Source organism: Sarcophilus harrisii, chromosome 5, assembly GCF_902635505.1.
Source record: "Sarcophilus harrisii chromosome 5, mSarHar1.11, whole genome shotgun sequence".
In the NCBI taxonomy this organism is placed as follows: Eukaryota; Metazoa; Chordata; class Mammalia; order Dasyuromorphia; family Dasyuridae; genus Sarcophilus; species Sarcophilus harrisii.
Window position 1 is genome coordinate 30,619,629 of NC_045430.1, and position 12,333 is coordinate 30,631,961.

General features: G+C 36.8%; 1 protein-coding gene across 1 annotated transcript in view; it reads left to right on the forward strand.

Moving 5' to 3' along the window:
* Positions 1 to 12,333, forward strand: part of FGD6 (FYVE, RhoGEF and PH domain containing 6) — a 157,784-nt gene that overhangs the window by 72,934 nt on the left and 72,517 nt on the right. Inside the window, exons 4-5 of the mRNA XM_031940809.1 lie at positions 2,201 to 2,268; positions 2,358 to 2,388. Coding sequence (XP_031796669.1) covers positions 2,201 to 2,268; positions 2,358 to 2,388 — 99 coding nt within the window. The remainder of the gene's footprint in view (positions 1 to 2,200; positions 2,269 to 2,357; positions 2,389 to 12,333) is intronic.

The following is a 12,333-nucleotide window of genomic DNA, read 5'->3' on the forward strand; positions in this document are numbered from 1 at the left end:
GCTTTATCACCTAGCTGACCTACACAGGAGATTGGCAACCCAGGAAATTGAGAAAGGCTTGGATATGGGAGGTGATTCTCTGAAACAGAGGTGATGAGGAAACACATTCCTCATAGGGAAGGCCTGTGCTGAAGACAAGGAGATGGAATGTGGAATCCAAGGGACTCCCCTTCAGCAGTTGGGCTGGGAGGTGGAACTCTCCCCTTCCCTCATATGCCTGGTATAGCTAACTCCTTTGGTTGTTACTGAGTCACACTGTAGAATTTCCAGGGCTCCAACCTTAGCCTAGACTAGATAATGAGTACTTGCTTAATTAAATTTAGATGAATGGGGAAAATTCCTGTCTTCCCTGCTCTTTCCTCCTTCCCTTTTTTAGCACCTTGCTAATGTTTAATGAATACAAACAAAATAAAACATTCCTCTTTCCTCAAAAAATCTCTCAACCCTTAAATTTTAAAAAGGCTGTTTTTCCTTGGTAGCCTTTCATTCTCCCCTCTTTTTCTTTTCAAGCCTCTGATTTTTTTTTTTTTTTTTTTTTTTTTTTGTCCCTAATACTGATGGGCACTTCAATATAGGGAAGGCAGAGAAGCAGAGAGAAATAGCTGTATTCACTCCTGGAGAACTGAATGGCTGAGGATTGAAGGGTTTGTTTATGAAAGGGGATTTAAGAAATATTTTTAAAGTGCTTTAAATTTGCAGAGTTGGTTTTAAAATTTAGATCACATTTACCCTCTCACAAAGATCAAGGAGCCCTGCTTTCCCACTAATAAGCCACATCCATGCTGTGGTTTGAATACTTAATTTAGAATTTGAATTTGTGTGAATTGATTGATGCTGGTTAGAGTAAGGCCTGCTGGGAGGATTCTGATAATGTAAATGGCAGGTCTGAAACAAAGCAGTAATCTTTTATCTGTAAATTACACTTATATTTTCTGATGTTTCTCTTCCCACCCTAAGGTTATCCCTTAGAACAAAGAATTTTTAAAAATCAGAAAGAAAGAAAGAAAAAAATAATCCAGCCTAATTTATCCACACATTAAAAAAAAAGTCAGATTTTCTATTCAGTGAGACTGGGCTCTGTAAGTGTAAGACATGAGGAAATGTACCTTCCACATTTTCTTTAAGAGGTGGGAGATTTGTGTGTGTCTGCTTTCTGACTTTAATCTCTTTATATTTGTTCAGAATATTTCCTGAATATGCATGATTATTTGTGTGTGTTTTAATATTCTGAATATGTTCTGTATGTACAGGTCCTTTGCCAAATAGTAAAGTTGGGTTGGTTCAGTTAAAAATTCCCCTAGTGTAATGAATACTTTCCTATTATTTACTGAATTAAAATTTACTTACCTTCCCTGGTCTGTCATTCAAAGCCTTTTTTTCATAAGCCATGTTGATATATTCTCTATTTCTCTGAATTTGGACCATGCAGGGTTCACCAAACTCCTCCCACTGATCTTTCCAGTCTCTCTGCTCATGTTACTATTGCCTCCCAGTAGAGTCATCAGGTTTCTCACCTGACATCCAAAAGACCTCAATACAAATCCTATTGTAGATTTGGGTGACCAAGAACAAATCTCTTTTCCTTGGCTGAAATACCCATCTATAAAATAAAAGAGTTGTCCATAATAGTCCCACGAGTTCTTCCAGCTAAAGTTTAAATCTATGATCCTAGAAATAATCTCCACTTAAGTCTACCCCATTCTTAAAACAAAATGCAGGGTAAATCCGTGAAACTTCTCCCATATTTCTTCCCCCACCCCTGTCTTCCTCTTTTCCCCTCTTTCATGAGCAAAAATAATTTCTTCTTCCTGAGATTTCTTAGTAGAAATTTTATTTTTCTCTTGTATACTTGTGGGTATCCCAGTGGATATTATGTTTATTTTTATGTGTGTATGTTTTATCTCTCCAACTAGATTGTAAGCTTCTCAATCCTTGAAAACAAGGACCATTTTATTCATCTTGGTATCTGGAAGTTCCTTGCACGGTAGCTCTAAAAATATTGTTTATTCAGTTGTATTCTAGAGTTAATTTCACAACTTTACCATCCCCAAAGCCTTTGATTTTCCTTGCAATGTATGCTGTTAGGGAACTTGTGAGTTAATTTTAGCAATGTAGAATTTGGGGCCAACTGGTCCCAAGTTAATTTTGATGATACTTTTGTAAATTTCTGTTTCTTTAACATTTACCTCTCTGTTTTCAGGGTAAAGGCACTGGAAAGAGAAGCAAAGTTTATCATATTGCCAAGGAGATCATGAGCTCCGAAAAAGTGTGAGTATCAAATCTAGGTAAAATTAGTCCTTCTTTTCCTTACTTGCCCAGTTCTAATATCTATTGCATTTTTGTTGCTGTCTCAACAGGTTTGTGGACGTGTTGAAACTTTTGCACATTGTGAGTATTTGCAAATGTTATCTTAAATTCTTAAATGTCTTGATAGTGTCCCAGTTTGTTCTGCCAAAATTCAGGTTAACATGGTGAATTTAATAAATATCTACATGTTAGATTGTGTTTGGTATTTGAGAATTTTTGCCCAGGAGCATGGTTAACACCTAATCTGTACTCCTTGCTACCCAGGAGGCTGAAACTAGAACTCAGGAATTCTGTATTTCCGTGGACTTAGCTGAGCCAGCTGTGACTTCAGCACGGTGACCTTCCTTCATTCCCCATTATCCCATGGTCTCTAGATTGCATAAAGTAAGAAACAGAACAGATCAAAAAATTCCCATGCCTCTTAATATAGTGGCTTTGCCTATAAGTAGCTTCAGCATTTCCAGCTTGGGCAAGAAATGGAGACCTAGTCTTTTTTAAAAAACACACAAACAAAACAAAAAACAAAAAGAAAGAAAGCTTTTTTAGTAAATTAGGTCAGTGTGTGCCTGGAATCCAAAGCCTTGTGACTTTCTGAAAGGCAGAATGGAGAGCAGTGAAGTGGCAATCTCTCTCCTGCTGTTTATATCAGCAGTTTTGCTGTAAGGCAATGGAAAATCTGGTCAAAAAATTGGAGTATCTCATCTCAGTTCTCACCTCTGAAGTTTACTGCCTGTGTGCTCTGGGCTAAGTCACTGAACCTGTAGTTCTATGGAACAGTCTGTGAAAAGATGTTATTTCTGTTTTGGAAGTGTGTGTGTGTGTGTGTGTGTGTGTGTGTGTGTGTGTGTGTGTGTGTGATATTTTCCCTCTAAAGTTGGCATTTTTAATGTTATTTATATATTTAAACGGTGGTGTTGAATTTTTCTGTCTGCCAATTTGAAAGCATTTGTGGGGAAGCTTTGAGAAATTTTCCCATGATTTTTGCAGCTCAAGAGATATAACACTGTCTTTAATCAAGTTTTCACAAATTCATTAGACTTGTCAGGTAACTGGTTTTCACTGTTAATTTAGAAGTCAAATGTAAAAATTTTTATTGTCTAGGTGGGGCTCGTATTCAAAATTTAACCAAATCTTTTGGCAAAATCAAAATTCTGAGTGAATTGTGAAATGGGAGAAATGCATAGAAAGGCTAATTAGTTCATTGGAAAATTCTGGAGTATTGAAGGTTAATATGTCTAGAAGATGTTCATGCTTTTTTGACTGTTGGCCATTTTAAGTTTTGTATGTATGTATTTGACTAGCAGGTGAAGTAGGGAGGCATGAGGTATACATATGTCAATGATTTATATTGTCTAATAAGACCCTAGTATAACATCCTCTTTCCAACTAGAGAGTGTCATTTCTTCTTTGCCTAAAACCCAAGAAATTTGTGGGATTCTTTAAAAATCCCATTCATTTTATAAATCTCCTTTGATCCTTTTTTTAACCCATTCAGAACTTCACTAATGTCAATGTGGCTCAGTGGAAAGGATTCCTGAGTTCTGGATTCAAATGTCCCAGGTGCCAGTCCTGACTCTGATCTTTATTACTTGTATCATTCAAGTTACTTAACTCAGATTAGAGAATCAGACTTGATGGCATCTGTGCTGCCTTGTGACCTGGGCTGAAAAGTCAGCTTTGCCATTTGCTACCTTTTTGGTCTTAGACATTAGACAGTTCATCTCTCCAGATCTCAGTTGCCTCAGTTGGAAAATTAGGAGTGTGATATAGAATGCCCCTGCAGTCCCTTCTCGCTCTAGAGCTGCTCCATCCTTGCCATTGACCACTATGTGGCCATGGACACATGCCCCTCCATCTTTGTGAGTCTTTGTTTCTTCAACTGTAAAAATAAGTAAATTGGATTTAACCCTAATCTTAAATCTATTTCTAACCTTAACTCTTAAGGTACCTTTCACTCTAAGCTATAATCTCATGAATCTTACAAATTACTAACCCTATGAATTCTTTGTATTTCATTCTCTGCTCTTAATTGTATATTTAAGGGTCACTTTGTCAAGCCATGTTACATGGAATCCCATTGATGTCAAACTTAAGTAGAAATGGAGACTTTCAGTCTAGAGGAAAGGATCCCTATGACATGTTGCCTTAATTTTAAAATATAATCATATATACATTTTATTATATTATCATTCATTTTGTTAAATATTTCCCAAGGAATTTTCATTTATTTCTCATCATAGTCAGGACTGTTGTGATCTGCATTCAGCCCAAGACCCCATGTCTAATACCTGTTTCATGGCATTAGAGTTGAGACTGGTTATTTGCTTAATAGTTTCTATTATATTATGATAATATAATAATATATATTATTTATTATCATATTGATGGGAAACAAAAATCAGATCCTGGGGATGCTATGGGTCTTTGTCCTCTGAGATAAGATGTAAATTTTCCTTAGTCCTGGTAGATGGGAAAAGAGAGAAGGCATAATGTAAAGAATTACTTACCGGTGACTGGGCATTTTTTTATGTGGGAAAAGAAACTGAAGTCAAATTTACCTTATTTCTGTGGGAGATGATGAGCTTGTTGAGCATGTAGGTAGTCTAGTGGGTAGAGAACTAGATCTGGAGTCAGGAACCAGGTCATACTTATTAGCTTTGAAACCTTTGACAAGTCACTTAAGGTAGATACTGTGATTGTTCTTATTTTACAATTGAGGAAACTGAGCCAGACAGAAGTTAAGTGACTTGACAGTAAGTATCTAAGGCAGGATTTGAACTAAAGTTTTTCTGTCTAGGCTGGCCATGCCTTCCAAAATGGCACCACCTTAAAAATTCCTTGTTATAATAGTGTTATCTCTGCTAATTTCATCATTAGCTTTTGAAAATCTTCAGAGTTGTTCATTTTTATGATACTGATGCCATAGTATAAGTTGTACACTATATTATGTGCACCTTGGATAGCACTATAGAAGGGAGGAACTTGGAAAAGAAGTTGAAATGCCATATAGTACATTCAACAGCATCCCTTCCAAATATCACCTTTTTGAGTTTGCATTGAAAGGGAGGATGACCCTATCCTAGTTTACTTCCTCCTTCCCTTCCCCCACTCCCCTGTCCCCAGCTTTCTGCGGTCCATTTGTAACCACCCTGACCACCAGGTAATAATCTCTCAGTGTTCTTGGTAACTCTGACTGTTAGATTGCAGAGTAGGTGCTCATGTGCATTGGAAGGTGTTTCCTCACCCTATACTACTGAAATCTGAAGTCTAGTGATGTGCTTGGGAAGTGGGAGAGACCTTCAGCTTCTGAGAAGCCCAGTGGCTGCCCCCTAACACGCCCCTTCCCATCAGTTTTAGTGAGGGGGAAATCTCCTTCCTTCCAAGGACATAACACTTGGTATCTGGGATAATCCTCAGCCCAGAGCATGTGCTGGCCAGAAAGCTCCTCTGCTTTTTGAGTAGTTACAGACTATCCTACTCAAGAATCTCAGAACATGAGTGAGCCATCCTGACAAGAACAGCATGTTCTCAAAGCAACATTTATGGGTTCCATTAAATAAACACTAAATCATGATTTAGTGGGAAAGCCACTAGACATGGAGTAAAGGAAAAAATGGGGACTATATGATGACAGTGGAGACTCAAGGCCTGTCTACAGCCCATGTTGGGCTTTCAGATCCTAATTATAATTGTGGACCATGCCTCAAATTTCCTCATCTATAAAATAAGGGAGTTGAATTAGATGCTCTTCTAGTTCTAACCCTTCCACCTCAAAAACTATGATTCATCATGTTCTTTGGCAAAATCAAATCAATTAAGCAAATGTTCTCTTACATTAGGAATTCTTATTTTTTTGTGTATCATGGACTCCTTTGGCAGTCGGGTGAATTCTATGGACACTTTTCTCAGGAGTATTTTATTTTTATTTATGCAGAGGCATAAAGACAAAATAAAATACCTAGAATTTTAAAGAAAACAAATTGTATTGAAATATATTATCAAAACCCACATTAAAAATCTCTCATCAGCTTATAAAATGAACATAGGAAGTGTTGGGAATTTAAAAAAATTTCAAAATGTGTCTTCTGTATATTTCAAACTAATTTCCTGTCTTTAAACATAATGCCTCTTGAAGATTAACTTAGAGCAAGTAAAGAGTTTTTGAGAGGCATTGTTGCCTAGACAACCCTGGAGTTAGGAAGAGCCGAGTTCAAGTGTTGATTTTGACATGTACTAGCTATATAACATCTTCTTTTTGGATCTCAGTTTCCTTATTTGTAAAATGAAAGGAAAGTTGCACCAGATGGTTTCTAAAGTCCTTCCCAGCTTTTGAGTCTGTGGTCTTATGATCCCTGGGAAAGTCACTTTATTGCTTATTTTGTGGACTATACAAGTACAAGTTGTTGACCTATCTATAACACATCTTGGCTGGGGGGCCCATTAGTAGCCACTTAAATTTTTTATTATTCAGTCTTTTTTTTTTTTAGTCTCGTCGAACTCTGTATGAATCCATTTGAGGTTTTATGGGCAAAGCCACAGGAATAGTTTGACATTTCTTTCTCCAGCCCATTTTTACAGATGAGGAAACTGATGCAAACAGGGTTTAATGATTTTTCCAGGGTCACATACCTGGTAAGTATGTAAGTAAATAAGATCAGATTTGAACCCATGAAACTGAGTCTTCCTGATTCCAGGCCCAACTAAGTGCCTTAGTCGCTCTGTTAATCTCTGCTATTAAGTGGCAGAGAAGCTATAGACCTATCCTGAAGTTCTCATATCAGTAAAATTACACGTGTAGATCCACCTCAATCCCTACGAAGAGTAAAACCTTCAAGCCTTTCTGAGTATTCTTGGGATGAAGGGAGAAAATTCTCTTTTCTTTGTATCATACCTCCAAGCTAAATGCTTAATCGCCATCTTGTAGCCTTTCTAAGGTACCCTGCCACTGTGTTTCGGTGAAAATCAGCCTCACATGGGAGTATTTGAACATCTGCCAAGATAATTGCTAAGCAACAATAGGTGCTCTTTAAATAGGAGCAGCCCTGTGAATGAAATAGGACCAGTGTTCTCGCTCCTAAGTATTCTTCCAACCTCCTTTATTGGCTTTCCACATATTTAGAGTTTCTCAAAAGTATTTTTTCTTAAAGATAATCATTATGATTTTAACTGTCCAAGGAGCTAGTCTAAATCTCATCTGTTCTACTGATTTAATTTTTTTAAAAATGTAACTTATTCTTTCTCCCCCAGTAAAACTAATCAATAATTGTCTGTGCAAGGTCTTAAGATTTATTTGACAACAGGAATATATTAGGAGCTTCATTTGGCCAATTATATGTCCAATCCCATGACCAAATTGGGGTCATAACCAGTTCATCCTTGAATTGGTCCCAGGGGTGCCCTAATTAGATCAGGGTTGTCACAAAAAGGGGAAGGGGAATAGAGAATGAATAGAGTGCTCCAGTTGGAATCAGGAAGTCTTAGGTGCAAATTTTTCCTCTACAACCAGTTAGCTCTCTGAGTTGGAGCAAGTCACTTACACTATTATAGCAAAGCTCCCAAACAATTCTCTAAGGAGGGGAAGGGTGATTTCTTATCCTGTTTTATGTCCTGGACCCTTTGGCAGTCTGAATTCCCAAGGGGAAATATATAGATATATAGATGTGTGTGTATATATATATATATATATATATATATATATTTGGGAAAAATCTATCAGAGCAGCTAGGTGGTACTAGGGCCTCAGGACCCTTATTAGCTGTGTGACCTTGGGCAAGTTATACTTAGCCCTAGTTTAAAAAAAAAGAATTTAAAAAATCTACCACATGAAATACATAGAATTATAGAGAAAACTATTATTTGAAATACATTTATCAAAATATTTTTTGAAGACAAATCCACAGGCCTCAGATTAAGAACTCCTGCTCTAAGACAGTGAGTCGGAGAGAAGAGACCAGCCTGTTTTGTAGAAGTAGTAGGTGTTTTAGTAGTTTCTTGTACCCATGAAATGACAGGTATAACCCTTATCTGCAGTACTGAACATAGTGTCTAGTACATAGTAGATACTTAATAAATACTTGTGAATTGATAATGATAATGATAAGTAATTATCTAGCTGATATTCCCAAGGTTCCTGTTCACTCTTCTCTATATTTTGGTCCTTCTCATGAAAACTCAATGATTTATGCTAAATGGATTAACCGAGATGCCAAACAGCAAAAAATAGAAGAGGGCCTGACTTTTGAATCAGTAAGCTTCAGATTAACCATTGTGTTTACTGAAAATAATAAGACAGGTAATAAATGATGTTTACTAGAGAAGGAGTCACTGCTTCTAGTCAATGAAAGAAGGACTTAATGAGGCTTCATGCCATAGAAAGATGTGAAATCTAGTGTTGGAAAGCAGATTTTTTAAAAGACATAATAGCTCATTGCCAGTTTCCTTTTTCAGAAGCTGGTAATACTTTAGTCTATCTTTGTAGCTTTTGGAAACAGTTAAACAGCAAAGAGCAAAAACATCCTCCATTTAGACCTGAATGGCTGGAGGCCATTTGTGTATACATGAATTATTGTCTTCACAGTACAGGGGGAGGGGATGCACTCAGGGGTTGGTTTGAGAGATGCCTGAAAGATTTTAAAAGCCAGCCATCATCTTGCCTGCTTGTCAGTTGTTATTCTTCCATTTCATTGACCCTCAGAAAGGGTAAGAAAGCGACTTGGCTCAGGGAGTCGATCATTAGAGGACTTGAAAATTAGCTCCTTTGTGGCCCATACGAAGTAACAGCTGCCACAAGCTAATGGACCTTGAGAGGAAAGATGGCCTTGGGTGCACAAACACAAATATTCTCCTGTCACCCTCTGTCCATGTTCTGTTAGATTTAAAGGGAAAAGGAATTACTTATAGGAGAGCCTTCTTTGGATTATATCGAGGTTTAAGATAGACTGAATTAAAAACAAAACTCCATATCTTATCATAGTTCAGATTTCTCAGAACCATATTGAGGCCTAAGATATACTGAGTTAAAGACAAAATATCTTATCTTGGTTTATAATTCATACTGGGCTAGCAGTAATCCAGAGCTATCAAAGTAGGCACATCATACCTGGTTCATAGTTGGTGCTTAATAAATGTTTATTGATTGATTGAAAATGGTTAAACTATTCAGTTATTGGTTTAGTATTGTATAGTACAATATGAAGCAATTTGGCTTAGAGAAACAACCCAATTCTTTTTAATATTTATTCTTGACTTGATACAAGACTTAAATTTAAGCTATATTCCAGTGTTTTGTTTTTCTATTTTTAATCTGCCAATTTAGACATTCTGGGTTGCCAGATCTGTTTCACTCTGAGGGGATGATAAAATTCATAGCCCCGGCATGTCATGTAATTGAAAATTTTATGAAGCATAACCTTATTTTGTGAGTTTAAATTGCAGTGTAAGATAGTTTTCTTCTGGAAATCTAGATTTAATAAATGCCTCTGTAGAAGTTCCTTGGATACCTATTAAGTGTTGGCTGCCAAGACCTGGTTTATATCCCACCCCAGATTCTTAAAAGTTGGATGAACTTGGGCAAATCTCTTAACTATTGGACCTCAGTTTCTTTATGTGTAAAATTAAAGAATTTAAGATGTTGTCTTCTAGGTTCAGCTCATATTTTGATGGACGTGCCAGTTATTTGTGGTCTTTAAGGCAAAGATATTTTCTGTGAAATCAGAGCTATTTTCATGTGATGATAACATCTTTGTCTTGTGATCTTCTATAACTTCTCTTTCTTTTGCCCTATACAGACTTCCTAATAGATTAATATGATATAAAGTCCTTGAGGGCAGGGACTCTGATTCACTTCCACATTCCCAGCATCTAATTTGTTGCCTGTCACACAGCAGGCACTTAATTGATGCTTATTGACTGATAGATGTCACTGTCATGCTAAGAAATCTTTAGTGGTTCTTCCTATATTTTCTGCCAAAGAAAATTTGGATATCTTAATTTGGATTTCTTGAGTTTAAACCCTCTGTGGTGTTTCCTTTATCTCCCTTCCTTCTCATCCTTCCCTTTCCTCCCTCTTCCCTTCCATCCCTTCCTCCCTTCCTTCCCTTCCCTCCCTCCCTTCCTTTCTTTCTTCCCTTCCTTCCCTTCCCTCCCTCCCTTCCCCCCTTCCCTCCCTTCTCCCCTTCCTTCCCTCCCTCCCTCCTTCCTCCTTTCTCCCCTTCCCTCCTTCCCTCCTCCTTCCCTCTCTCCCTTTTCTCCTCCCTTCCCTTCTCCCTCCCTTTATTATAATCATTTATGTACATGCTTCATCTTCCTTATGGCCAGCACCATATGTTTCTTATTCACCCTCTGCCCCTATCATATACATAGACAGATTATATTAGATTGGTCATATGCACCTTTTAAAATGTGGCAATTATACAAAGTTCATAGGATTCAGAGGAACTTTGGAAATTTTAATAGAATTCTAAATTTAAAGTTAGTGTTTTTCAGCAGTTTGATGCTTTGTGACCCCATTTGAGGTTTTCTTGGTAGACATCCTGGAGTTTGCCATTTCCTTTTCCAATTGATTCTACAGATGAAGAAACTGAGACAAAGCCAAGGTCACACCACTAGTAAGTATCTATAACAGATTTGACCTTGGGAAGATGAATGAGTCTTCTTGACTTTGGGTCCAGCTCTCTATGCACTATGGTGCTACTTAGTTGTCATGCTCATTTTATAGTCAAGGAAATTTAAGTCAGAGATTCCATGATTTGCCCAATGTCACATGGCTATTAAGTTTCTGAGGTTGAATTTGAACCAAGGTCTTCCTGATTTTAGGTGATACTTAGATCCATCAAGATGGTCATAGAGGCCATAATGTCTAAATCTCTCATCTTACTATGAGGAAATTAAGACTCCCATTGGTAAAGTAACTTGCTGAATTTGAAACCTTTAGAACCCAAACTCCAAATCCAGTGAATTTTATACTATACTATATATTATACCATATACTATACTGTGACAGGAGAATCAAACTTGTTACTTCTCAAAGATATCATATTACAAATCAGATTTAATAAATAAAAACTACCCAAATGGATCTATGATTTCATTGGTTTAGTGATACAAATGGGCACTCCTCTATATTTGTCCCTCCTCTGCCTTTTCTTGTCCTCATCTTTCTAAAACTTTTCTATAGGGTATCTACTCAATATGCCAGTCATTGCTGAAAACTCAAGGCTACTTGCCTTGCCCACTAATCCAATTTCTCCACCTATTAAACATTTCCTTGATGAGATTTTGAACTGCTGTTTTTCATTTAAGTTCCTATTGATTTTATACTTCAGAATACTCAAACCCACAGTTCCCTTCTCCATTGTCTTCTTTGCTACACTTTATTTTTAATTTTTGGTTATACATGTATATGTATTTTTTACCTAGTTCCATATCAATCATGTTAGGAGAGAAAAATCAGAATAAAAGGGAAAAAACATGAGAAAAAAAAACCCACAAAAGAAAAAAAAGTGAACACAACATGTGGTTGATTTATATTCAGTCTCCATAGTTTTTCCTCTGGATGTGAATGGCATTTTCCATCCAGAAATTATTGAGATTGCCTTGCAAACTGAAATGCTGAGAAGAACCAAGTCTATCATAGTTTTTCATCATACAGTCTTGTGGTTGCTATGTACAATGTTTCCCTAGTTCTGATTGTTTCATTCAGCATCAGTTCATGCAAATCTTTCCAGGCCTTTTAAAAATCAGTCTGTTCATTATATTTTAAAAACAGAATAATAATGTTCTCTTACTTTTATATACCATAACTTATTCAGCCATTCTCCAATTGATGGGCATCTACTTATTTTCCAATTTTTTGTCATCACAGAAAGAGCTGCTACAAACATTTTTTTTTCCCCCTGTGGGTCCTTTTCCCTCTTTTATGATTTCTTTGGGATACAGACCTAGTAGTGTTTGCTACACTTTAAAAAGATTCTTTAGGGACTGTTATCCTTGTCTCATTGCCAAGTAGTAACAATAGTAGCACATGAT